At 45.7% G+C, this 24,810-nt stretch overlaps 1 protein-coding gene across 1 annotated transcript in view; it reads right to left on the minus strand.

Moving 5' to 3' along the window:
* The window catches only part of LOC138468291 (exportin-5-like), a 1,210,104-nt gene that overhangs the window by 587,435 nt on the left and 597,859 nt on the right, over window positions 1–24,810 (minus strand). The window contains exons 15-16 of the mRNA XM_069608777.1: window positions 10,397–10,423; window positions 10,200–10,289 (exon numbers count right to left, since the gene is read on the minus strand). Of these exons, the coding sequence (XP_069464878.1) occupies window positions 10,200–10,289; window positions 10,397–10,423 (117 nt within the window). The remainder of the gene's footprint in view (window positions 1–10,199; window positions 10,290–10,396; window positions 10,424–24,810) is intronic.

Genomic DNA, 24,810 nt, shown 5'->3' on the forward strand with positions numbered 1-24,810 from the left:
AGACAGTAAAAGTCTTCTAGCTGTTATTTTTGGGGACAAAGCCGATGAGTTGGTCAAAGGAAGGACATTTGAGCATTATCGCTCATGATGGAGCCCTGTTCAAACAATAGCAGGGCGGCAGTCTGGAAAGCGCTTATAGTGCTGCATCCAGACACGCCTGATGGGAGAGCTACCAAAATGCCAACAGCTGTCAGAGCTCGTGCTGGCGCAGTTTAAGGAATTCGTGGACTTTGAAGCAAGGCCACGGTCAGAGAGGCAGCTGCCCATCATGCATTAATGCAGACTCTTGTAAGAAAAGAATCGCAAAAAAGACGATGCCCGGAAAGGCGAGTAGGCAAAATTGGTGCAGAAAGAACTAAGTATGCCATTGAAGGGGCAATGTTGACGAGTGTAGATGGATCGAATTCACAGCAGATTGCAAATATGCCGCAGGTGAATACTCAATGGCATTTTGACCAGAGCAATAATAGGTCTGCTCCGTGAGGAAGATGTTTTCAGAATAATTAGGGAAGCATTCAGAGTAACCAAGGTGGGTTTGAAAGCATGCAGGAGAATAGTCAAAGCATACGGGAGGGGCAAGTAGGAGACCTCATGTATGTTGAGCATGCGGTATGTCAGCATACCGTGCACGCATGTGTAGCAGCACGGATTCGTGCAAAATGGACAATTTGAAAAGGGGAGAGCACACTCCCTAGTGTACAGCCACAAATAAAGGAGGGGTTTTGATGAATGTGATAAGGAATACTGAGCAGACTCCGGTTCAAAGATGCTTAAACTATACTGAGGAAATGTCCTTTTTGCCATATGCAAATGGATTCGATATAATAAATATGCACATGCAGAGACTCATTAGGGTGGGCCTCATATGCACTAAAGGTTTTTTGAAGAATCCAAGTGGTCTTCATTTGACCCAGTAAAAAGGGGTCACTCCCCTTGCGACTTAAGAGGACAGCCGCTGAGTATGCCATTATGAGGGCTGACAGTACAGTGATAAGATGATTTTGTGACAATGTAGTGAACATGTAGGTGTTTTTCTGTTTAGGAAAATCTGAGGGTATGTTGGCGTCTCCAAGAGCTAATGCCTATGACAGGGTTGTGTTAAAACTGGCGATCAAATATTCAAGACATAGAAAAGAGAATTCTGCCATGGGTGCAGCGGAAAGCACTGGCAGAAATTGATCAAGTTCATGGTGGTTTGTATTTTGAAAACATTTTATGATGAACCCTCTAGGGTAAAGGAAGAGATAGTGGTAGTGGGTGTATTAGACTTGAGATACAGGTGTCGCTGGGGTAAAGCACATGACTAATGAAGAGGTTTAAGGTACTGACAAAATGTATCCCTATCGTCTTGCTTTTCGTCATAGCTTGCTGAATTAGTGGTGCCGATTGTCGCCCCGGCGAAATCTTGCAGACCCGGAAGTAATGGAGTACAGTGACCCTGCCCATGCGACGTTGGCAGTACATGCAAAACTTGCACACTGGAAAAGGAGGAGTGACCGCTGAGCAGGCAGCACACAGTGTTACTGAATAGACCCATGTGAGCAAGCACTACGACTCCCAGTAGTCAATTTAGTGATAGGATAGCTACACTGTCTTGAGTACGTAAAAAAACATTTGAAAAAGTACCACCCCGCAATGAGTGCTAGGAATGGTTTGGAATGAATAAAGTAGAACACATTGCATTTAGTATAAGTAAAGTGCACCGTATATAAACTGGGTGTACTGCAGAGGTCAAGCCCACATGCTGATTCAGCAATATGCAAACAGGATACATAACGACACAGAAATAAAAGGTGTCAGTCTAAAAAGAAGGAATGCATTCACAGTAGGACCGCTTCATAGGGTGACCTGATGCGTTCAGAATTGTTAGTGGTACTAGGTTTTAAAGGAGCCAAGAATTAATATGGCAAGTGGAGAACCATTTTTGGTCTAGTGGTAGACATTAGGACTGTATGTCCATGGAGCAAAGACAGAAAGGTGGTGAATGAATATTAGAAGATTGAAGGGGTTTTAGAAGACTATAAATGTAGTGAGAAATTAACAGTCGCTGGAAGAGTGTCATGACAAATGTTTTGGGGTAGTTGCAACAGGCACCTGCCAATGGTTGAAGAAAGGAGTGGACAATGCAAGCCTAAAGCATGGTGATGTTTAGGTAATCAAAGAAAAGCAGGTTTTGTTTTGAGAAATGCACCATTTGAAAATGGGTATATCCATAGGGTCATGAAAAAGGCAGAAGACCGATGAGACGGTTCTGGTAGAGATTAAAGGGTTTTTATTGTTGTGGTAAAAGCGTAGTATTATGTATAATTGTGTGACTTAGTGGAAAGTGGTGAGAGTATAAAATTGATTTAGTCTCAGACCACAATATATATGAACAAAATGAGCTCTGTTTAGAAAATGGACGGCATTTGGATGAAAAAAGAATTATGTAATTATATAAATAAATGAAAGAAAAATGAAGAAATTATTGGATGAATGAATTGGGGATTAAATGGGAAGCATCAAATAAGTAAAAAATTGAAAATAAAAATAGTATCAATGAGGGTTCCAAGCTGACATTGAAAAAATTGTGCAGAGCAATAAATAAGCACCGGGAAGTAACAGAACCAGAAAATGGGTATTGGTGACCAAAATTGGGTAACCAGACAAGGACAATTTTGGATAGAGCCAATTAGTACATTTTGTAAGTGCCTGTAACGATGTTGGTTTAGGTTACAGACGAAAATCATGGACTTTGCGTGAACGTAGGAGGAATATCTGATTGGCCTTAAAAAGTGAAACAAAAAAAAAAAAAGGTGGTCAGTACTGGTTCACACTACAAGGGTACAGACAGTTCATTAGAGGATCCAGGTGAGTAACAGAAAAAAAAAGTTAAAGCGAGACAGTATCTTCAAGCGTGTAGCCATTTTTCCCAAGATAGATACAATCCGGTGTGAAGAGAGTAGCAAATAAATGAAAGCATGGCCACTTCAGCTAACACAGAAAACAGAAGTCAAATTGAAGGTGGGTAATAATTTTAGTATTTATGGGATGCCAAAGGGGTTCGACTTGGCAAGGGTTTAAAAAATATTTAGAATAGGCAAACAATGCAGTTAATGATATAATATGAAGGCACCTAGTAAGAATTGGTGCCATAGTCTAGAAAAACAGGCGTAGACAAGATTGAGCGTAGTGGGGTAAAGAGGGGATAATGTGCAACAAAACTTTTAGTTTGTCTCAACAGGATGACAAAGCACAGAAAGAAAAGACCATGGTCCAACGCAATCGGGAGAAAGATTGACAAGCAAAGGCATGAAGCATTTACAGGATAGCGGCAAGTACATGCAGCAAAGCAGTAGAAGCACGTTCCACTAAGCAGACGAAGACCGTTCAACTGAGCAGACAAAAAGGCTACGTATAGGCCTGAACGTTGTACATATCCAATAAACAAGTTTGTTCTTATGTGCACCAAGTGGGAGAAAGCCTATAAGTTAAATGGGCTGAACATAGTGAGAAATCATACATAAACAATTTTTTGTTAGCAGCAAAGAGAAAGTGTGTGGGTCAGAAAAAAACGTGACCCACTTGTCAGTACTCCAATGACTTTCGTCTTTATTTTCGATTTTCAACTTTCAACAGGGATCCCTGGTAAAAGACATCCTCTTCTGCTACGGATGCGCCTAGAAGACTGAGAAGACTATGTATATCTGTTTAAATACATTTTGTATTTCAATTGTCTCTATATGAAGAGACAGATATAATGTATACAAAGAGAAAGCCCAGATAACCTAAGGGCAGATAAAAAATAGATAGGCAAACATATTGCCTAAAAATACATGTTTATTGTAAACAAATCAGGTCCCAGCAGGCAGACCACATAGTAAAATAAATGTGAATGTGTACACCAAAAGGAAAAGAATTAGTAGTTTTGCTACGCAAAGAAAACTGTCTTATGTACTTTATCTAGGAGGCAGGGATGACAAGAAAATGTTTTTACATAGTTTTTCTGACAGGAAATTTACTGATAATAGAGACATACATTTTACAAAAGGAAACTGATTCAGTTTTTCATTACAGATGGACAACGAGAGACCTGTATGCCTAAGAGGATTGATATCAAACCATGAGAGGAGAGAGAAGTCACTGAGGAACCCAATGAAATGCCCTGATCGAATAACCTTTTTGGCTAAGTGTTCCAGCAAAAGACGCCCCATCCTTGTGTTCCCTTGCTAAAATGCCCCCTCTTGTCAACATTTAATGGACATACAACTAATGCTTTGTGGAAAAATAAAAGACACTAACATGCAACAGAACTTCTGGCCTGTGAGTAAAAGGGCATAAGGACTTGCTGCAAAGGAGCTAAAAAATAAGGACAAAAATCAACAGGACACAGACAGTCTGTGGATGCCAAATCTAGATTGAGTCGGATTGAAGACATGCGAGGGGAAGATGTATTAATGAGAATAAAAAATACATTTTGGACACCAATGATGATATGCCTGGGCAAGAGAATGGGAGCAAGGAAAGAAATTGTCGTGGGATGGGAGTTGCAGAAACGATGTGGAAAATGAGCCACGTAAGGGACCAATTGTGTGAAACTAATGGGTTACCTCAAAGCTTGACTAAAACTCTCGAGTCCCACAGTGGCTGTAAAATTATCTGAGCCATATAGTTTGTTTAAAGTAAAACTGGGAAATGGCGGTAAGGCTTAAATAAAAGAAAATAAAAGTTTTAGGGACACATGCATGTTTAGACTAGGAGAGTCTACATTGTAGAAATGTGTTACGATAGGTCTCAGATTAAAGTAAATTGTTTATAGAAAAAGGTGATTAGGGTCAGAGATGTGTAGGTACATTGAAAATTAAGGAGGGTGGACATGGGTGTAGTTGTAAGTATTGAGTAGATGATAACCCTTGCCACTCAAACTGAATGTAGTGGAGATATACCCACTCCTCCTCAAACCAAATGCAGATAACTTAAGCTTTTACCCCTAATACCTACCCTCAACGCGCTACCCGATATCGTTGATCCTACCGTTCTAGTAAACAAATGCAACAAAGCCATGACTGCTGCTCTAGACACCATTGTCCTTCTAAAAATGAGAAAAATCTAATTAAGAGCACATCTGCATGGTTGGTTCACCCCATATCTCAGATCCCTGAGAATGGAAAAACAAAAGCGAAGTTACGTGGAGGCAATCACCATCCGAGGCACATAAAGTGCACCTCTTCAATATTTCTTCTAAATACAAAAAAGAAATACGGCGCAATAAGGAAACTTACAATAGGATCCAGCAAGCTAATTAAGGCACAAAGGAACTCTTATCCTGAAAGAGCTTGAGAATCAAATTCCCATACTGGACAACTGTGTAAAAGATCACACCTGGTGCCTTGACATACAGAAGGCCCTCACCAACAAAATCTACTCTCTCCAAGATAAAAAGGGCAATAAAAAACTAAACATACCCATCACGGCTCCACAAGCTACCATGCCATCAGCTCCACCCAAACCAGCATTACACTTCAATTTCACCAAAGTCTCAACCCTCGAGGTCGGAAATATACTATCCCTCAAACCTTCGAACTGTCAGGGAGGCAAATGGCCAGCTAAACTGATAAACGATGCGGCTAGAGATTTAGCACCCTTCATTTTGAAACTAATTAATGCCTCTTTCACTACAGGCATCATTCCAAATAAGAGTCCTGGGTTCTTCCGCTCCTTAGGAAACAGTCTTTAGATCCATCTGTACCCATAACAACTGTTCCATTCATCCTAAACATTTTAGACCAGGTTGCTCACCTCCAAATACTAGACTACCTTGAGCAGAATCATCTTCTAGGATTTCGGCAATCAAGATTCAGGCCCCAACACAGCACTGAGACAGCACTAACTGACCTCAAAGCCCAAATAGACGAGCTGAGCGAAAAAGGGAAATGCACTTTATTACTCCTGCTTGACCTCTCAGCAGTGTTCGACTTGGTGGATCACAAGGTCCTATGTAACCACCTTGACTCAGCAGCACACTTCTCTCAAAATGCAATAGTCTAGAACCAATCATTTGAGCAACCAAACCATGAGAGCTTTCTAGCCCACAGCAGCAGAAGACCCGATCCCAATCACATGTGGAGTCCCTCAAGGTTCCTGCTTCCCCCCCACTATGAATAATATATTCACCAAGCCCCTTTTTGATAATCTGGATCATCTCGGTATCACCTACACTAACTTTGCAGATGATCCCCAGATTCTCATACCACTTACAGGGTATTATGGTAAGTATTTGGCCTTGGTAAATAGCATATACCTAATCATTCAGGCATGGATGGCACTCCATGGTCTATGCCTGAATGACGACAAAACTGAACTCATTCTTGGGACTACGCCTAATCTCAACAAACTTGGACAGAAATACACCTCCTTTGACATTCATGGTAACACCATCAAGGTATCCAAGGAGGTTAAAACACTAGGCTTTTACCTGGATTCCAGCCTCACCCTGGCCAAACAGGTGAATGCGATGGCCTACACCTGTAAACAGATTAGAGCGGTCAAACCATTTTTATCTAAAAGCAGCTGCACCACTTTGGCTAGAGCATTAATACTGTCCAAATCGGACTACTGTAACGCCCTACATCTAGGAGCCAATACATATTTAGAAAAATGCAGACACTACAGAATAACACTCTGAGAGCAGCACTAGTCATAGCCAGGAAAGATCACATCTCGGAGGTGAGGCGGCAGAATAACTGGCTTTTCACTAGTGACAATATCCTGCTAAAATCAGCCCCTCTAACTCACAAGTGCCTAAACAATGCTGCACCCCGCTACCTCACACTGACAGCATTAATACAAAATCCTCCAACCGACCTACCAGAATCGCCAAAACAAACTGACAGTCCCAAGATTCAAACTGACCAAAGCTGTAGGAAGTAGTTTCCCAGTCAAAGCAGCTCAGTTCTGGAACTCCCTCCCTCTTGGAGGGCAGACCAAACCTACTCCAACTTCAGATTCATCATTAAGTGGTTCAAAGAAAATGACCTCTAACCTGGACTACTAATACCAGTGACCACTACCAACATGCTCACATCATGCTGAACACACATTCCCTATCCTCTATCCCTGCTCTGTGTACATTTCCTGTTGTCTATATGCACCTTACTATTGAAGTCAAACTGTTTTCTGTGTAACTATGTAACTACGTTACCATAAGATGAAAATATCCTTGTACCTGCGCCCTGATGTCCTCGGGTATGGTGCGCATTATAAATAAACTTGGAGGGATGATCAATGATTCTTAATGTTGTAGAAATTATAATTATAGTGCTTCACAGGAAAGCGCTTTAAAAAGACGATCCATGTTTATGAGATTTGAATGTCTTGAATGATAGTATGTTAAGTAGTACATGCAAAGTATATTTTACTAAAAAAAATAGACTTGAATCGGACCAGGTATGAACATGTGACTGGAAATAGGGTGATCCACCATTTTGTGATAAGTCAGGCATGGTCAGGCGATTCCTAAAATGGTGGATTGCTGCGAGTCAGGATGTCACCAGTGGATAACTTTATGAAAAGTCATCCAAGGGACCAAGATGGGGGAAAGGAGTGGGTAAAACTGTCTCAACTAGGTCCGAGTGGCAGATAGGCGAATCACAAGTAAGAAAGAGGAAAAGCACATTCATCAAGCCATATAAGCCAGCGAATCACAGATGTGAAAGGGGTTGCACCTGTGAGCAAACCATTACCTCACCTCTCTAGATGAGTATATAAGGATGGGTGAGCATAGTAATTTTAGCAGATTCCAGAGAGGTTTCTGATGTATCCTGTGTATCGCCTGTTGGAAGAAATAAAATGTGATGACTTTTGAAACCTGCCCGAGTCTGATCCCAAGAAGTGCCGAGGACCAGAGAGTGGGGTTGGTGGGACCCTCATGAACAACTTCAAAATACACACTTAGTTTCTCTAAATCAGCACGTACCCATTTAGGATGGCACACAGATGATTCCTACACCATGAGGTGACTTAAATAACTATGACAATGTGGACATTAATATATCATAGGCACATTTAGAGCAATATTGAGATTGGTGTCAAAGAAAAGGGTTCAAGAATAAAACAAAGGTTAAACAAATATCTGAAGTAGGTAAGTACTTTTGAACCCTCCAATGCAAAGTAAATTAACCCTTTCCTGGAGGAAAGGTAAAACACAAAGGCAGCGGTAAGAAGAGTCTTTCAGGGAGCCAGGCCAGCCAATGTTAATTGAGCAAAAGTCTAGAAGAGCTGAAGCGGTTCTTGCAAGTAAATAAAAGTGGGGAACAATACTGTAGAAGTCTTTATAGAAAAAGCAAAATCAATGTAGGGCCTCGAGCTGGGTGGCTTGTGAGTGGCAAAGCTGCAAGCAACTCTGCAAAAGCAACCAAGACAAGTCTCAACTGAGAGCAAGCAAGGCTACACAACAAGAGGTAAGTCCCCTTAGTTCTAGAGTACCTTTGGTTAGAAGAAATGGTTCCAGCTGGCTTCTGTTCCTGTGTAGCTCTGCAGATCCTGTTGTTCCTGGGCATCATTCATGGGGACAAGAGAGGAAGTCTGGGTACTCATGCACAGTGGGAAGGTTGGCAGCAGCAAAGGGCAAACTTCAATTCAGCTGCACTTTGCAGATTCAGCTCCTCGTGTCGCAGCAAATAGCACCACTGCGATTCTCGGCTACCACCATGACTGTCCTCACATCTGGCGTCCAGATCTCTGTTGAGTGGGCTCAGGCTTCGTCAGTCCTGCTTCCTAGGAGTCCTGAGGATCTTCCTGGAGCTCGGGTCGGACTTAAAAGCGATGTACTCAATCTGGTGTTCCTCTCCTTGGCACTTCGGTTCTAGCAGCCAGCTCCAAGAGGACGTCCAGACGAGTTTACTTTGGGGTTGATTGGTACCACCAACCCAAGGGGAGAAGTCGTCCTTGGAGGGGTTCTCTCGTCGAGGCGAATTCGGTGCTTGATCAGGCAAACTAATGGTCCAGGAGTTGCAGCAGGTGTCTTTCAAGTTCTTTGGATCCCTTCGTCCAGTGGTCAACTGCCTTTGCAAGACAACAAGCCTCGCCTTTTATGCAGGTTTCTCCCATTCATTCCAGCCTAGCTGTCAATCACACAGCAGGGTGGTTGTCCTCCAAGGACAGCCAGCCGGCCAATCACCTTTGGGTGCATTCCTGTAACAAAGGGGATTCAGCCCAGGGAGTTTTGGGCACCTCCCTCACTTGCTGCTTCTGCCAGACTCCCTGAGCCAGAGGCGGGCTTCACTTGTAAATCCCACCAAAGATAAAGCAAACAAAGGGACCAAACCTGGTTTGGTGCGCAGATTAAATCTCAAGAAGAACCTTTCCAGCAAGAAATTGCAAAAAAAGACGACCGGGCCCTTTGACAAAATGGGCACCCAAGGGTGCCTTACTGCAGCAGCGAACGCAGCCTGCTGTAAAAACACTCAATTGTAGTAAAAGGTAAACCACTGCCACCAGCCATTAATTTTACAAAGGGCAACACAAAAATGTTACATGAGAAACTAGACAAAGGGGATAGTAAGTAACCCCTCCAGCACCCTATTGTAAGATAGTGTGTGCTGGGTCTAGAAGGTTACAAAATGTAAGTAAAGTCAATTTCACTTCACTTCACTGCTCTTGGAAACAATTTCACCAAGAGAAGGTATTTAAACCTTTGGGAAATCTGGAAGACTTCCCCGTGTCACTGCACTGAGGGTGCTGTGTGAAAATGTAAAGATGCCGCCTATGGAGTTTGTCAGACTCCAAAGTCGAAAGAAATACAGAAACTTACATGAGAGGGAAAAAGGTCGCACTCTCCAGGTTAAAAATTAAAAGTCCTAAAGTCCAGCAAAAGTGCTGGGCGTCTAAGGTAGAAGGGAATTAGCACACATTTCTGAGAATTCTCCTTAACCGAAGCAGTGATTCCATAAAGTGTTGGATGACCATTTAAACTAGGTTGCTCAGCCTAAGTTACCTGGGGGAACCCAGACATGAACTCCCTGCGCTCAGAGAGACACCTCCACCTCACTGATGAGGCCCAACAAGGCTGAAACACATGGGGGTGCTGTAGGTACTCTTGTTCAGAAGGCAATTGCCATAGCATTTCGGTGCCAAGTGATAATTTAATACCTCAAATCTATACCAATTTACACTGCCATGCCCTCCACCACCATTGCAGTAAAAATATTTTTGAAACTCACCAGGACGAGCTCTGCATGGCTTTGGCAAATTTCCTTAATGCAGGCGCAGGCATGTCTTCTTGCATTCTTTACAGCGTTTGGCCTGGGGCCCTGTACACCAAAGAAAAATCATGAATGAGAGTTCTGCAAAGGGAACCATCATAGAAAATTAAATGAGTCAACTGAGGTAGCCATTATATGTTTTGGTATACAGTTACCTTGTTCTTCTCAACTATTCCAAACAACTAAAAGAAAGTAAAGCACATATTAATACATTAAAGTACAATGGATGAGCAATAAATTCAAGCAATGAACAGGAAAGAATATTTTACATTTTCCAAAACGGTTTTAAAAAAAAAAACACAAAGGGAATAGCTGAAATAGTAATTTTATTAGGTCTTGAAATGTATAAGAGTGCAGCGAGGCCCTGAAAAAGGAAGAAAACCCAAATAACCCACTCAATATTAAACTATTTATGCATAACTGTATAAACAGACTACAAAATCAGGATTAAAAATACTATTACACAAAGGGCAAACTATATTAAAAAGCTGCATTAAGGGCTTCCTGGGCACCAAGTAGAGTGAAATCAAATATATGGAGTAAACGCACTCCAAGGAACAGGGGTGGCAACTGATAAAGCTCGAGTAGAAAGACAGGGGAACATTTTTAAAAAAAAAAGTCATATCGAGCCCAGACACTCCCGTAACCAGTCTATATGGAATCACCAGAAGTGTACAACATATCAGCAACATAGGGTGGTTGACCTAGTGTTCGACTGGATTTCTACACTCTGTCATGATGGATAGATGAGTAGGTGGTCAACCTAGTTCGTAAACATGGAGAATGGTAGCTGTAGCCATCTCAGGAAGGGGCGAGCCTATTAAAGGGTCCACAGTCTACAAGGTAAGTAATCAAGGATTACACATACAGCTCTAAAACTACTATATTAATTCATGGCCAAGCAAACACTATATAAATGACCACAAGAATGTAATATCATGCAACACTAGTGAATAAATGCATACATATATTCACAGGTATAGTGTAACATTCAGAAATGTGCTATATCCTGTATACCTTAGACACCCCCAGCTATTTTGCTGGACTCTAGGACTTTAATTGTGTGCCTGGAGAGAGCAGGAGCCTTTTTTCCCCACTCGCTCATGTATTTTAATATGATATTTTAGCTTTCTTTTGGTTATGGAGTCCGGCAAACTCCATAGGCATCATCTTTAACATGGTGTCACACAGCACCTTCAGTGCAGTGACACAGGGAAGTCTTCCAGATTTCCCAAAGGTTTAAATACCTTCCCTTGGATAAACTACTGTTTCCCAGAGCAATGAAGTGAAATCGACATTACTTACACTTGTAACTTTCTAGACCCAGCACACACTATCTTACAATAGGGTGCTGGAGGGGTTAATTAGTATCCCCTTTGTCTAGCTTCTCATGTAACATTTTTATGTTACCCTTTCCTCAATGAATGGTTGGTGGCAGTGGTTTACATTTACCACGGGCTGCCTTTGCAGCTGCAGTAAGCACCCAAGGGTGTAATTTTTGTCAAAATGGCCCCAGTCTTTTTTTTTTTGCAATTTCTTTGTGGAAAGGTCTTTGAAATTTACTCTGCGCGCCAAACCAGGTTTGGTCCCTTTGTTCATTTTGCCTTTGGTGGGATTCACGAGTGAAGTCCGCCTCTAGCTCCAGTGTGTCTGGCAGGGGCAGGAAGCGAGGGAGGTGCCCGAAACTCCCTGTGCTTAGTCTCCTAGGAGACAGGAATGCACTCTTAGGTGATTGGCCACTGGCAGTCCCTCAAGGACAAGCACCCTGCTGGGTGACTGACAGCTAGGCTGGAATGAATGGGAGAAACCTGCATAAAAGATGAGGCTTTTTGGCTGGGAAGGCAGAGTCAACCACTGGACGAAGGAATCCGAAGAAGATGCCTGCTGCAACTCCTGGACCGTTGGTTTGCCCAGTGAAGCCCTGCTGTAGTGCCGAAACTTCAAATTCATAATCAACAGAGAAGCCCCTGCAAGGACGACGACTACCCTCGAGTTGGTGGGACCAATCGACTCCAAAGTAAGCTACCTGGACATCCTCTCGGAACTGGTTGAAATTCCACTGTAGTCGCTGCTGGAACCGAATAGCCAGGGAGAGTAACTGATAGTCTGCGTTGCTTTTAAGCTGGCCAAGTGCTCCAAGAAGATCCTCCGGACTCCCAGGAAGCAGGACTGACCGAGCCTGAGCCACCTCAACTGAGTGCTGGACCCCAGATGCAAGGAAAGCCCATCTCGACAGCCAGGAACAACAATGTTGCTATTTGTGGTAGATACGAGGAGCTGAAACACAGAAGTGCGACAATTGCCAGTTGTGGTCGGTGACTGTCCTATTGCAGTGCAGGAGTCCCCAGCCGTCCTTCCTCTTGTCCCACAGACTGAGACCCTGGAACATCAGGATCTGCAGAGCTGCACAGGAACTAAAGTCATCTGCTGCCCCTTTTCTTCATCCTGTACAGTCTAAGATAACTTGCCTCTTGTTGTGAAACTGCACTTGTTCCCTGTTGGTGAGACCTGTTGTGGTTGCTCTATAGAGTTGGTGATGGCTTCTTCACTTCGCAAGTCTGAACAGCTTGAGGCCCTGCTTTGAATTCTTCTTTTCTACAAAGACTTCTAAAACATTGTGCAAGACTTTTACTTCCTTCCAGGAAGGAGTGAACTAACTTTGCATTGGGGGGTTACCAAAAGTACTTCCCTGCTTCAGAATATGTGTGTGATCTCATGTGTTTTAATAATTTGATCACCTGATCTGAGTTTTGGATTATCTCTTCTTAGATCGTCTAAATCTACTTCCTACTCAAGAGAGTTTGGCCTCTAGAGATAGAGAAGGGAAAATTGACCCACATTGTGATAAGTGCTCAATCAAGGTTTTCCAGTCCTTAAAGCATCTATTATCTAACTGTCAGGGCACTTGGAATAGGAGGGTCAGAAGATTTAGCAGGTGTGTCCATCACTTATCCTGGCTTCATTCAGATGCCTTCTGGGGGAGATTATCCTCATGCCATGAATCTGCTCTTTCTATGGAACTTGTTAGAGCTCTAAGAGACATTAATTTAATCAGTGATCCCGTCTTGCCTACGTATGAATTAAGATTCTAGCAACTAGTGTCATTCTGACCAAATCTACTATGGAGGGTCTTTAATGGATTCTGTGTAATGAACTTGCTTTTTATATTGGAGAACTCTCTTCTGTGAAACTCAGATGAACATATTGATTGATTTCTCTGGGAGAGCAGTCTGCTTTTTTTTTGTTAGTGTGTGTGTTCGGTTTGTTATTCCATTTTTTTTAAGATGGATTTTATTAATGTGGATTTTGCAGATTGTTTGAAGAATTTCAGTTTTATTTATCTTTTGTATTGTTGTAAATGTGTTAAGACAAATGTTGGCTATTGCACAATAAATAAAAAATGCTCATGCTAACTGTATTATATGTATACAGTGTCCTAGTTACTAAAGTCACATGATGGTGTAGGAAGTGTGTGTGCTATCCCAAAAGGGTACTTACGGATTTAGAACCATTAAGTGTGTGTATGTGTGTGTTGCTATTATATTGCCCCCTTCTGAAGAAGGCTTACTCTGACTGTTAAATTAATAATTGTTCAATCAAGAAACCTTGTGTGTAAGTTTATTTCAATACTTGTCAATGTGAATCTCTGTGCAACTCCCCTACAGCTCACATTGACCCCTCTTGAGATAAGCCTTGCTGCTCTATACGCTACCAACCTGTGTAGTAAAGACTTATACCAAAGGTTGGGTCCCTATTGGCAGGGGGTCAGGGTTGTTGTAGTGCACCCAAAGCGTACTGCATACAATATTGCCTAACAAAGAGTAAGTATGTCAGATTATAGACTATAAATAGTCCTATTGTTAGGACTATTTGCTGTACTCTGGCCTGGTGGACAAATGTATGGAAGGCCAACCTATATTGCGACAGGGACAACTCTGGGGAGCTGTAGCCAAACCAGTTCAGGTAGCAGCGACAGGTAGTCTAGACTAAGTTCTTCAGAGGTGGTGCGCTTGTAAAGGATCCACAATGAGGTCACACAATGGGAATCAGATTACACTTTGATAGGATGTATAAAAATACAATTATTTATTGGCCAAAACACTATAGAACAATGACTACTAGCAAGGAGTTACCACACAACACTAGATAAAATACATGCATATATACAGCCACTTATCAGAGGGCATAACATACTTCAAACTCCTGCAAAGGTAACGTTATTATGCACTCAAGGACCACAAAGAATAATCCCCAATTTCAATTGTCCAGCCCTAGGTTGTCTGGGGCTTTTGGCCCAATAGATCAGATAAAGTTCCACTGAATCTTTGAAGAAGGAAAAAATGCAGTTAGGGTCTCTGGGGTCCAGTGAAGGGTTTGAATTGTCAGAGTAAAAGATAAACAAGCTAACGGAATGAGGCCAATTTTCAGAATTCTTAAGCAAGCAAGAAATGGCAACACCAATATTATAACAGTGTTTATTATAAGCCTATAGACTTATAATGGGAGTTTAAGGGTAGGTAACAATCACTAATCACTAATTTACCCCCAACCCCGTACTCTGATTCCTCCCCAGACTTAGCAGGACAAAGGAAGAGGGTCCGAGTTTTTCCTGCTGAAAGACGCAGTCCTCGATTCAGAGGGTTTGCAGGTTCTAGCTGATCTCGGTTTGGTATCTTTCACTGTTGCAAGGACTCTCGATTGAGGAATGCAGCAAAGCTCAATGCAGGACTCCTATCAAGGCTGGGCTCGGGTCAGGTAAGCGATTTCAGACTCTGGTCACTGCAGCACGGTGACGCAAAGTGACAACTGCCGTGGTCAGACTTTCCCTCCAATATCAGGTACCCTTGACGCGAGGATGCCAAATTTTCAGAGCTGAGTCTTGTAGAGCCAGCTGAGGATCTCCAACGTTCCAAGTTGAAACTGAGCGATGACGCCGGCAGCACGGTAATCCATAATTGGAGCTGGTCAGCCACAGGACGGTCCTGGGGCACTTACGAAGGCTCTCTTTTGCAGGGTACCGAGCAGAGGCCAGGAATGGATGTTCCCTCCACTCCCAGGTTTGCAGGTCCTTCGCAGGATTGCTAAAGATCTTCAGCAAAACAGGGCTCCTCCAGGACAGCAGCAGAAGTTGGTAGCCAGGCCTCCTTGCAACAGGTCTCTGGTTTCTTCGCAGGACTGACAGCTGGATAGAAGTCTTGGCTCCTTCAGGTTTATCCAGGATCTCTGAGGAATGGATGCAGGGTTCCTCTTCTTCTAAAAGCCAGGTAAGAGCAGCTGCCCTCACTAGCCAATGACAGGACTAGCCCACACACACACCCCAGCAGCAGACCATTCAGGACCACTTGCGGGAACACTCATGCATTTCAATCACACACTGAAACCAGTTTGTGGATTGGGACCAGACAGTACCAGCCTACATCCTGCCAGCAAACACACATCCATTCAGTAGCATACCAAAAGTGTCTACTGTCCCGGCTACTGGAAGTCCTTGTAAGGATTTTCCTGGGCTCACAGGCCAGGAAGAAGGCTTAAGAACTAGCTGGCCAAAGGACAGGCAAAAAACTGAGTCATGTTTGGACACTAGCCACAGTTAGTAGCCAAACACTGTAAAGCTAAAACTTCACTGCTGCCACAAGCTTATCTTTTGAGCACATCTAGAGTAACCAAAAATCCTCGGAGTGTTCCTCTAGAGCAAAACAAAAAGTGTACCCCATTGTACTGCAGTGTCAGCTGCTTTGTACAATGATAAAAGTTACCCAAGTGATACAAGTAACCAAGAAGTAGTAACATTAACACGACAGAGAAGAACAAGTTACTCTTACTTGTTAACGTTCTTTCGAAGGGATGGTCCAATGACGTATTCCATATCTATGACAGTAATCACCACAGCTGTGATGCTTCGGAAAATCTTTCTGCGTCCTGCGTCGATGACATCGATACGCCGCCCTCGAGGACGACCTCCAATGGCCGACGTCACTGGATGTTATAAGTAGGACGCACGACGCCCGTAGCCTCAGTTGTAGTTTTTTCCCTAGAATGTGTAGCACCAGTCTTCTGCCAGTCTGACCACACAACCTTGCAGAAACGTAAGCTGCAATCGCGTAAGAAATTCTGTAGCGGGGAAGGCAGAGGGCGCGATATGGAATGCGTCGTCGGACCATCCCATCAAAAGAACGATACCAGGTAAGAGTAACTTGTTCTTCGAGGGGATTGGGTCCTACGACGTAATCCATATCTATGACAGACTCCCAAAGCAGTACCAATGCAAGGAGGTAGGAAAATAATTTAAAATACAGAAATTTAGAATTCCCAATCAAATTGCGGAGTAAAGGACCGCCTTGCCAAAGGCCAGATCCTGCCCAAGGATAGAATCGAGGGAGTAGTGACGTACAAAAGTATGGACCGAAGCCCAAGTGGCTGCATCACAGATGTTACGAACAGGAACACCCCTGTGCAGGGCAGTAGAGTCAGCCATACCGCTAGTCGAATGGGCCCGTAAACCTACCGGAGGGTCTTTACCCGCCAAGCGGTAACATTCAGAAATTGCCAGAATAATCCAGCAAGACAAAGTCTGCTTAGCAACAGCTTCTCCCAAACGCTTTCCAGCGTAACCAATAAAGAGTTGATCGTCCACTCTACATGGGACGTGCGTGAAATATAAAAGCTTAAAGCTCTCCGAGGGACGAGCCTATGGAGCCTCTCTTCCTTACCAGGATGTGGAGGAGGATAAAATGCCGGAAGAACAACCTTCTGGCCTAAATGAAATTCCGACACCACCTTCGGAAGAAAGGAAGGACGAACTCCAAGGACAACCTTGTCCTTATGAAATACAGAGAAGGGTGGATTAACTGAAAGTGCCTGTAACTCACTCACTCTGCGAGCGGATGTGACCGCAACCAAAAATACAGTTTTAAGAGTTAACAGTCTCAGAGGGCATGAGTGCAAAGGCTCAAACAGAGCACCCATCAGAAACGTGAGGACAAGGTTCAAATCCCAACCGGGCACCCGGAAAAGTGACGGAGGGAACACATTAGTGAGCCCTTTTAGAAAATGAGAAATTAAAGGGATTTTAAATTAGGAACACTCTTCAGACAAGCGCTTAAATATGGACAGCGGCGCCAGGTAACCTTTAATGGTACCCACATGGAAGCCCCTGTAGGCTAAAGAAAGAAAAAAAAAGACAGAACCACAGGAATGTCACATGAAAATGGATCCACATTCTGAACCCTACACCAGTCGCAGAACTTTCTCCAACGGCAACGGTACAGGGACTTCGTTGTGGCCTTCTGGCTGAAAACAACGCCTCCATCACGTCTTCAGGGAGGTCCCAATCCTTATACCTCAACCTTTCAGAAACCAAGCGTGAAGGTTGAGGGATCTGACCTCTGGATGGAGAACCTGACCCCCTTCCCGTGAGAGCAGATTGCCTCGGTAGGGAAGACTACGTGGAGGGCAGATGGACAAGTCGAGACGATCGGGGTACCACGTCCTCCAGGCCGATGCCAGAGCAATGAGGATCATCCGGGAACCGAACCTCTGCAACACTAGCAGGATGACGGGGACTGGAGGAAACGTGTACAGCAGTGGGAATGACCACTCCACCACGAACGCGTCTCCTAAGGCTCCTCTTGGAGGAAATTGCCACGAGCAGAACCATTCGCACTTCCGGTTGAGACTGGAGGCGAAGCGATCCAATTGAGGGGTCCCCCAAAGGGCAAAGATCTCCAGGACAATCTCCTGAGCCAGCTCCCACTCGTGAGAGATCACGCTCTGCCTGCCTAGAGCGTCCGCCGTCTCGTTTTCGTGTCTGGCCAGATGAACTGCCGAGATCGAAACTTCCTGCTGGATTGCCCAAAACCAGAGCTGCATTGCCTCCCTGCACAGAGGAAGTGACCCTGTCCCTCCCCCCCTTTTTTGTTGAGGTAGTGCATGGCCACTGTGTTTTCCGTCAGGATCAGGACATTCTTCCCTCGTACAGTCGGCAGAAAAGCCTTCAGGGCTAGCCTGACGGCCCTGAGCTCCAACAGATTGATATGGAGTCTGGACTCGACGGAGACCAACGACAGCTAACTGTCAGCCCGTTGGCATGAGCTCCCCATCCCGTGAGGTATGCGTCCGTCACGATTGTCACCTCTGGTCAGTGTAGCCAAAATGGAGCCCCCTTCATCAGATTGCCTTCGACGGCCCACCACATAAGGTCCTGGGTGACAGAGGATGGCACCTGAACAGGGTCCGACATCCTGCCGGAGGAGCTTGAGTGCCCATTGCAAAAATCTCATCCGCAACCTGGCCTCTCGCACCAGAAGAATGCAGGATGCCATGAGGCCGCGCAATCTCAAGAACTCGAACGCTGGGAGATTCTGGGCAAGCTGAAACTTGTGCACCATCTGCTGAATGTGATGAACCCTCACCTGGGGAGGAAAACACTGCCCCAGGGACGTGTCGAGCACTGCTCCGATGTACTGGAGCCTCCGAGTTGGCGTCAAGTGGGACTTCTTTAAGTTGGAGAAGCCCAGCTTGTGGAAGGAGTGGCAGGTGACGGACAGATGATCCAGGACTTGCTCGGGAGAGCGCGCCCTTATCAACCAATCATCCAGGTAGGGGTAAACTTGAATCCCCCCCTTTCCTGTGATGCGCTGCCACCACGACCATGAGATTGGTGAAGACCCTCTGGCGGAGGTTAATCCGAACAGCCGGACCCGAAACTGAAAGTGCGAGTCGTCAACCGCGAACCTCAGGTGGTACTTGTGCTTTGCATGGATTGGCACATGAAAATAAGTGTCCTTGAGGTCGAGAGACACCAACCAGTCCTGAAGTTGAAGGGCCTGGAGGACTTGAAAAAGAGTAACTTGAACTTGTCCTTCCTGAGGAGTTGGTTCAAACCGCGCAAGTCCATGATGGGTCTCAATTCCCTGTCTTTCTTGGAAATCAAAAAATATGGAGAATACCATCCCTTGTTCCTCTCCGCTACAGGCACCAGTTCTATGGCGCCTTTCTCCAGCAGGGATTGAATTTCCTGCACAAGGAGCAGATCCAGACTCTTCAAAGAGAGATTCCCTGGTGGATTGTCGTGAGGCCTCTGCCAGAAAGGAAGACAGTAGTCGTGGGCTAGGAGCTCCAGAACCCACACATCTGAAGTAATGGCACACCACTCTACAAAATGCTGCACCAGCCTTCCCCCAACCGGCGAACCATGGGACATGGCCTCTTGACTGAGCTGAAGCGGCTGTGGCATTGGCTGAGGGCAGAGACTGCCCGAGCGGCCTTGGCACCTCGAGTACCTCCTTTTCCACCTCTGGCACTCCTACAGTGACCCCTTTGACTGGCAGCTCCTCTTGCTTTACCAAAGGATGAGTAATAACAAAAGGAACCTCCCTCCATTGCTGTCCCCTAGGATGAAAAGGCAAAGGTTGTCTAACTGCAGCGCCCAACGACTTTGCTGCAGCTTTGGAGGTCTGCAACCTCTCAAGGCTCTCGTCAGCCTTGCTGCCAAAAAGATCTTCACTGTCAAAGGGCATGTTGAGGAGCCGGGCTTGCACATCAGGGGCAAACCCCGACTTCTGCAACCACGCAAACCTTCGTATTACGGTGCTCGCCGCCATGGACCGGCTGACACAATCTACCATTTCCAAACCCGACTGAACGGCCTCACACATGGCATCCTGGACCACAGCAAGAAAGCCATCCCGTTCGTCCCCTTTGGGAATATGTTCAGCCGCTAAGGAAACAGTTCCACAGAGTGTGCGTGAAACATGACAAGGCACATACAGAGTTGGCAGCCTGAAGCACCATACTCCCCTGAAGAAAACACTTTCTTCGCCCAGCCATCAAAACGCTTGTCGTGCCTATCAGGAGGGATGGGAGGATACGACGCCTGCTTTGCTAGGGCCGTAGCCGCCTGCACCACCAAACTCTCCGTAGTGGGGTGCTTGATCAAGTAGCAGTGGGTCGCTACTGGCTGGGTGGTATTTTCACGGCAAAGACTTGCCCACTGCCGGGAGACTCTCCGGAGCAGTCCAAGCCGCCGCCACCCTCCTCTGTAGAGCCATATGAAGCAGCAGTACCGGGTCAGTTAGTGGACATTGGTCGAGGATATCCGCGAAGTCATCCTGAAGAAAATACCCTGGGGGAGCAGACCACCCCAAGTACTCGGTGACCCTAGACATAAGGCGCTGGTACGAGGAGTCGGCATGGCTGCCAGGCTCAGGCCTACAAAACTCCACCTCCGGAGAGGTGTCCAGACCACTGGCGTCGTGCAGGGACTGACGCAGGTCCTCAATCTAGCTATGGCCTGAGAGAATCTCATCTGGCACTGTATCAGGGACCATGCCATCATCAGAGCCCTCATCCACCTCCGAAATGTACTCAAGATGGCGGAAAGAGGGCACAGAATGGGGAACAAAGCCATGCTTGACCTTGGCCAGAGCCTTTCTAGGGGGTTCCACTGTGCCCCGAGGTACCCCCTTCGAAACAGCCTCGAAAGGTGTCGAGTGAATCGGCGTCGACGCCGAACGCGGCGCCGACAGCGTCGACACAGGCCTCGAGGGCAGAGCCCCGAGTGTGTCCCTCAACATCCTGGGCGCCGATGGCATCGACGTCTTCCTGGAAGACATCACAGGCTCACACGGTCTCGATCGCGTCGAGGACCGGGACCTGGTACGGACATGACAAGAACGATTCCCCTTGTCCGAGCGGGACCTTTCCCGGGAATTGTGCCGACCACCCGAGCCTGAAGGCGTACGAGTGGCGTCTCTCGACCGACCCCACTCGGAGGCACGGACGGACCAGTGCCCTGCGATTCGAGAATCGCTAGCATTTTCTTACCGAAGGAAGCCCATTCCTCCGGAGTCGCATGCTTGGTGGGATAAGCGACCCGCCGACGGGCGGAGTCCTCGGACGAGGAAGGGGAAGGCGACCGATGACGGCGCTTCCGGGAGTGCCTCAAAGAGGCAGAGGAGTGGCGGGACCCACTCCGGGACCTACACCCACTGGACTTCCGACGACGATGCAGAGTCGCCCCCTCGAAAGCCCCGCGGACCTCGACTTCCGGGGCTTGGACACCTTACCAACCGTTTCTTCTTGCGCTCCCGCAAGGCTTTGGACGTAAGCGACTGGCAGTCGACACAATCATCCGTGTCATGGGCCTCCCCAAGGCACCAGAGGCAGGCGTTGTGCGAGTCTGTCACCGACATCTTGGACCCGCAGTCCCCGCACTTCTTGAAGCCCGGACGCGGGGTGGAAGAGGTAGACATCACGAAGGATAACTTCACAAACAAACTCGAAGAAACAATAAAGAACAAACTCCAAAGAGTCGAGGTGCGCCGAGGTCTCCGAAGCGAACACGTTCACAGAAAAAACTGAACTGAGGCTACGGGTGTCGTGCGTCCTACTTATAACATCCAGTGACGTCGGCCTTCGGAGGAGGTCCGAGGGCGGCATATCAACGCAGGACGCAGAAAGATTTTCCGAAGCAGCACAGCTGTGGCGATTACTGTCATAGATATGGAATACGACGGAGGACCCAATCCCCTCGAAACAATGTACTGACAGCCTGAAGGACATGTCAGTTTCCTCATAACATATGAGCAAAAAGCAAAAGACAAAAGACCAGGACAGAATTGAAAATAAAAGCAAATGTTTGGGGGTTCCATAAGGATGGAAGGACAGGTGCAGTAAAGAGAAATCTTTCCCAACAACCATCTGTTCACAGAATTACAACACTAACTTAGCAGTCCAACCAATGGTGCATTCTGCCCAAACGTTCACCAACGTTCTGTACAGTTTTGTAAGACAGGAAAACATTTGTGGTGGAGCCCTGGGGACCTGAAGACCGTTCTAAAAGGCAAAGTACCATTTTTTACGAGAATAAAAGTGTTCCCAGCTTTCAGAGTGCCGTTGCGAACAACCAAGGGCAATGCCAAACTACTGTAAAAGTTTCAACCCACAGTTAGGGAGATTTGGCATTGTTGTGCTTCATCCCCTAATCCAGTGAGACCCCCAGCACTGTTTGCTGGACTTCGCGACCCTTTCCTTTCAATCCTGAATGAGTGGACTTTTTCCACTCATTCATTCTTGTGGGCTTTTTTTTTGGAACTCTATGTAATCTACCTATACCATGGAGGCTGTCTCCTCCATAGCTCTTAAAAGGCATCTGTGATTTACTACTGCAGCAAACAGCTCCTTATGGGCAGTGTTGCTGGGGACCTCTAGGGTCCTCCTTTAAGATTCATTTTCTATATCCTTAAGTACCTACAGTTCTTAAGGATAGAGATACTTCGTGTCTCTCCCAAAACTCTAGTCTTAGAGATTGGCGCACACACCACCTTCAGTTGAGCGCTAAAGGGTATACTTAGGATTCCCCTACTCTCTGTTCCTGTGACTTTTTAGTCGTGTTCTACCAACTATTGTGTATTTTGTCCATAGCCTTGGTAGTGCACAATAGGCACATCCAAGTACCAACTTGGGGCCTCCTTTTTTTGCCATTACTAGAGTGGTTCTTTGTTAGCCCTTCTACCATTCTGGGAGGGGGCGGTCTGTGTGTGTGTTTTGGCTTTGGCAGGAACCAGTAGGTATCCCAGCTGAGGCTCCAGTGTGTCTGGGCTGGAAGGAAGTGTGGGAGGATTCGTCCACCCCCGTCCTTTGTCTGCCAGATTGCCTGAATAGGTCCAGCTTCCAAAGAGGGTCTGGCTGTCCTGATTGGACAGCCAATCACCCTTTTCTGTAAAAAGCTGAGAGCGATTACAGAGGAGTGCGTGCAGGAACTGTATAAAAGATGAGGCTTCTGGAGAGTAAAGCAAGGCGACCACAGGAAACAGAAGTAACGGCATGTTGGGCAAGATTGTATGTAGTAACCCTGTTGGAGACTACACCAGCCTTGTCCTCTTGGCAATATGTAACCCAACCTTTGGTATAGGCCTGTATTACACAAGTTGGTAGAGTGACTGAGCAGCCAGGCTTATCTCAAGAGGGGCAAAAGTGAGCTGTAGGGTTGTAACAGCTTCACAGTGACATGTATTCAAACATGTATACTCAAGGTTTCTGGATTAAAATAATTATTCCTTAATTTAACAGTCCGTTTTAAAATAAGCCTTCTTTAGAAGGGAGCAATATGCAACACTTAAATACACTTTGTTAGGGAGAATTCGCAGAAATGGTCTAATTCCTCTCTACCTTAGAGAGGCCCTTAGAGACACCCTGCACTTTTGCTGGACTCTAGGACTTTCATTTTTTACCTGGAGAGAGCGAGACCCTTTTTCCCCCCACTCTCGCATATATTTTTATGTGAATTTGAACTGTTTCTTTTGGTTGTAGAGTCCAACGAACTCCATAGACTTTTTACATGGTGTCACAGCACCTTTAGCGAAGTGACAGTGGCGTCTTTCAGATTTCCCAAAGGTTTAAATACCTTCTCTTGGATAAACTACTCTTTCCAAGAGCAGTGAAGTGAAATTGACTTTAAATTTGTTACTTTCTAGACCCAGCACACACTGATGTGTTTTTACCGTGGGCTGCATTCGCAGCTGCAGTGTAGCATTTTTGTCAAAATGTCACCAGTCTTTTTTCACCATTTCTTGCTGGAAAGGTCCTTCTTGAGATTTACTCTGGCGCCAAACCAGGTTTGGTCCATTTGTTCATTTGGTCTTCACGAATGAAGCCCGCCTCTGGATCCAGAGTGACTGGCAGGGGAAGTAAGTGCAGGAGGTGCCCAAAACTCTGCTTAATCCCCTTGGTTAAAGGAATGCACCCATATGTGATTGGCCGGCTGGCCATCTGGCAAGGACAGCCACCCTGCTGTGCGATTCATAGCTAGGCTGGAATGAATGGGAGAAACCTGCATAAAAGGCTAGGCTTTTTGGCTTGGAAGGCAGGGTCGACCACTGGATGAAGGAATCCGAAGAACATGGAAGAGATGCCTGCTGCAACTCCTGGACCGTTGGTTTGCCTGGTGAAGCCCTGCTGCTGTGCTGAAGCTCTGAATTTGCCTCGACAAGAGAAGCCCTGCAAGGACTACTACTCCCCTTGAATTGGTGATACCAATCAACACTAAGTGAACTTGTCTGGACATCCTCTCAGAGCTGGCTGTATTTCCTCACTGCTGCAGGAACCCAAGTGTCAGGAAGAGGAACATTAGATTGGGGTGCATCACTTAAGTCAGACCTGAGCTGCTGGAAGATTCGCCGGACTCCTAGGAAGCAAGACTGACTGAGCCTGAGACACAACAGTGCTGGACCCCAGAAGCAAGGAAAGTCCAGAGTGGTATCCGAGAACCTATGGTGGTGCTATTTGCTGAGACGTGAGGAGCTGAAACTTCAAAGTCTCACTGAATTGAAGTTTGCCCTTTACTGGTGCGGACCATCCCATTGCAGTGCAGGAGTCCCCAGAATGGCTTCCTCTTGTCCCCACAACTGAGGCACAGGAACATCAGGATCTGCAGAGCTGCACAGGAACAGAAGCCATCTGCTGCACTTTTTCTTCAACCTAAAAGGTACTGTGCAGTTTAAGAGAACTTACCTCTTGTGTAACCTCACTTGTCCTCGGAAACTTGTCTTGGTTACTCAGAGTTGCTATC

Source organism: Ambystoma mexicanum, chromosome 4q (genome assembly GCF_040938575.1).
Source record: "Ambystoma mexicanum isolate Mex_15411 chromosome 4q, UKY_AmexF1_1, whole genome shotgun sequence".
NCBI lineage: Eukaryota > Metazoa > Chordata > Amphibia > Caudata > Ambystomatidae > Ambystoma > Ambystoma mexicanum.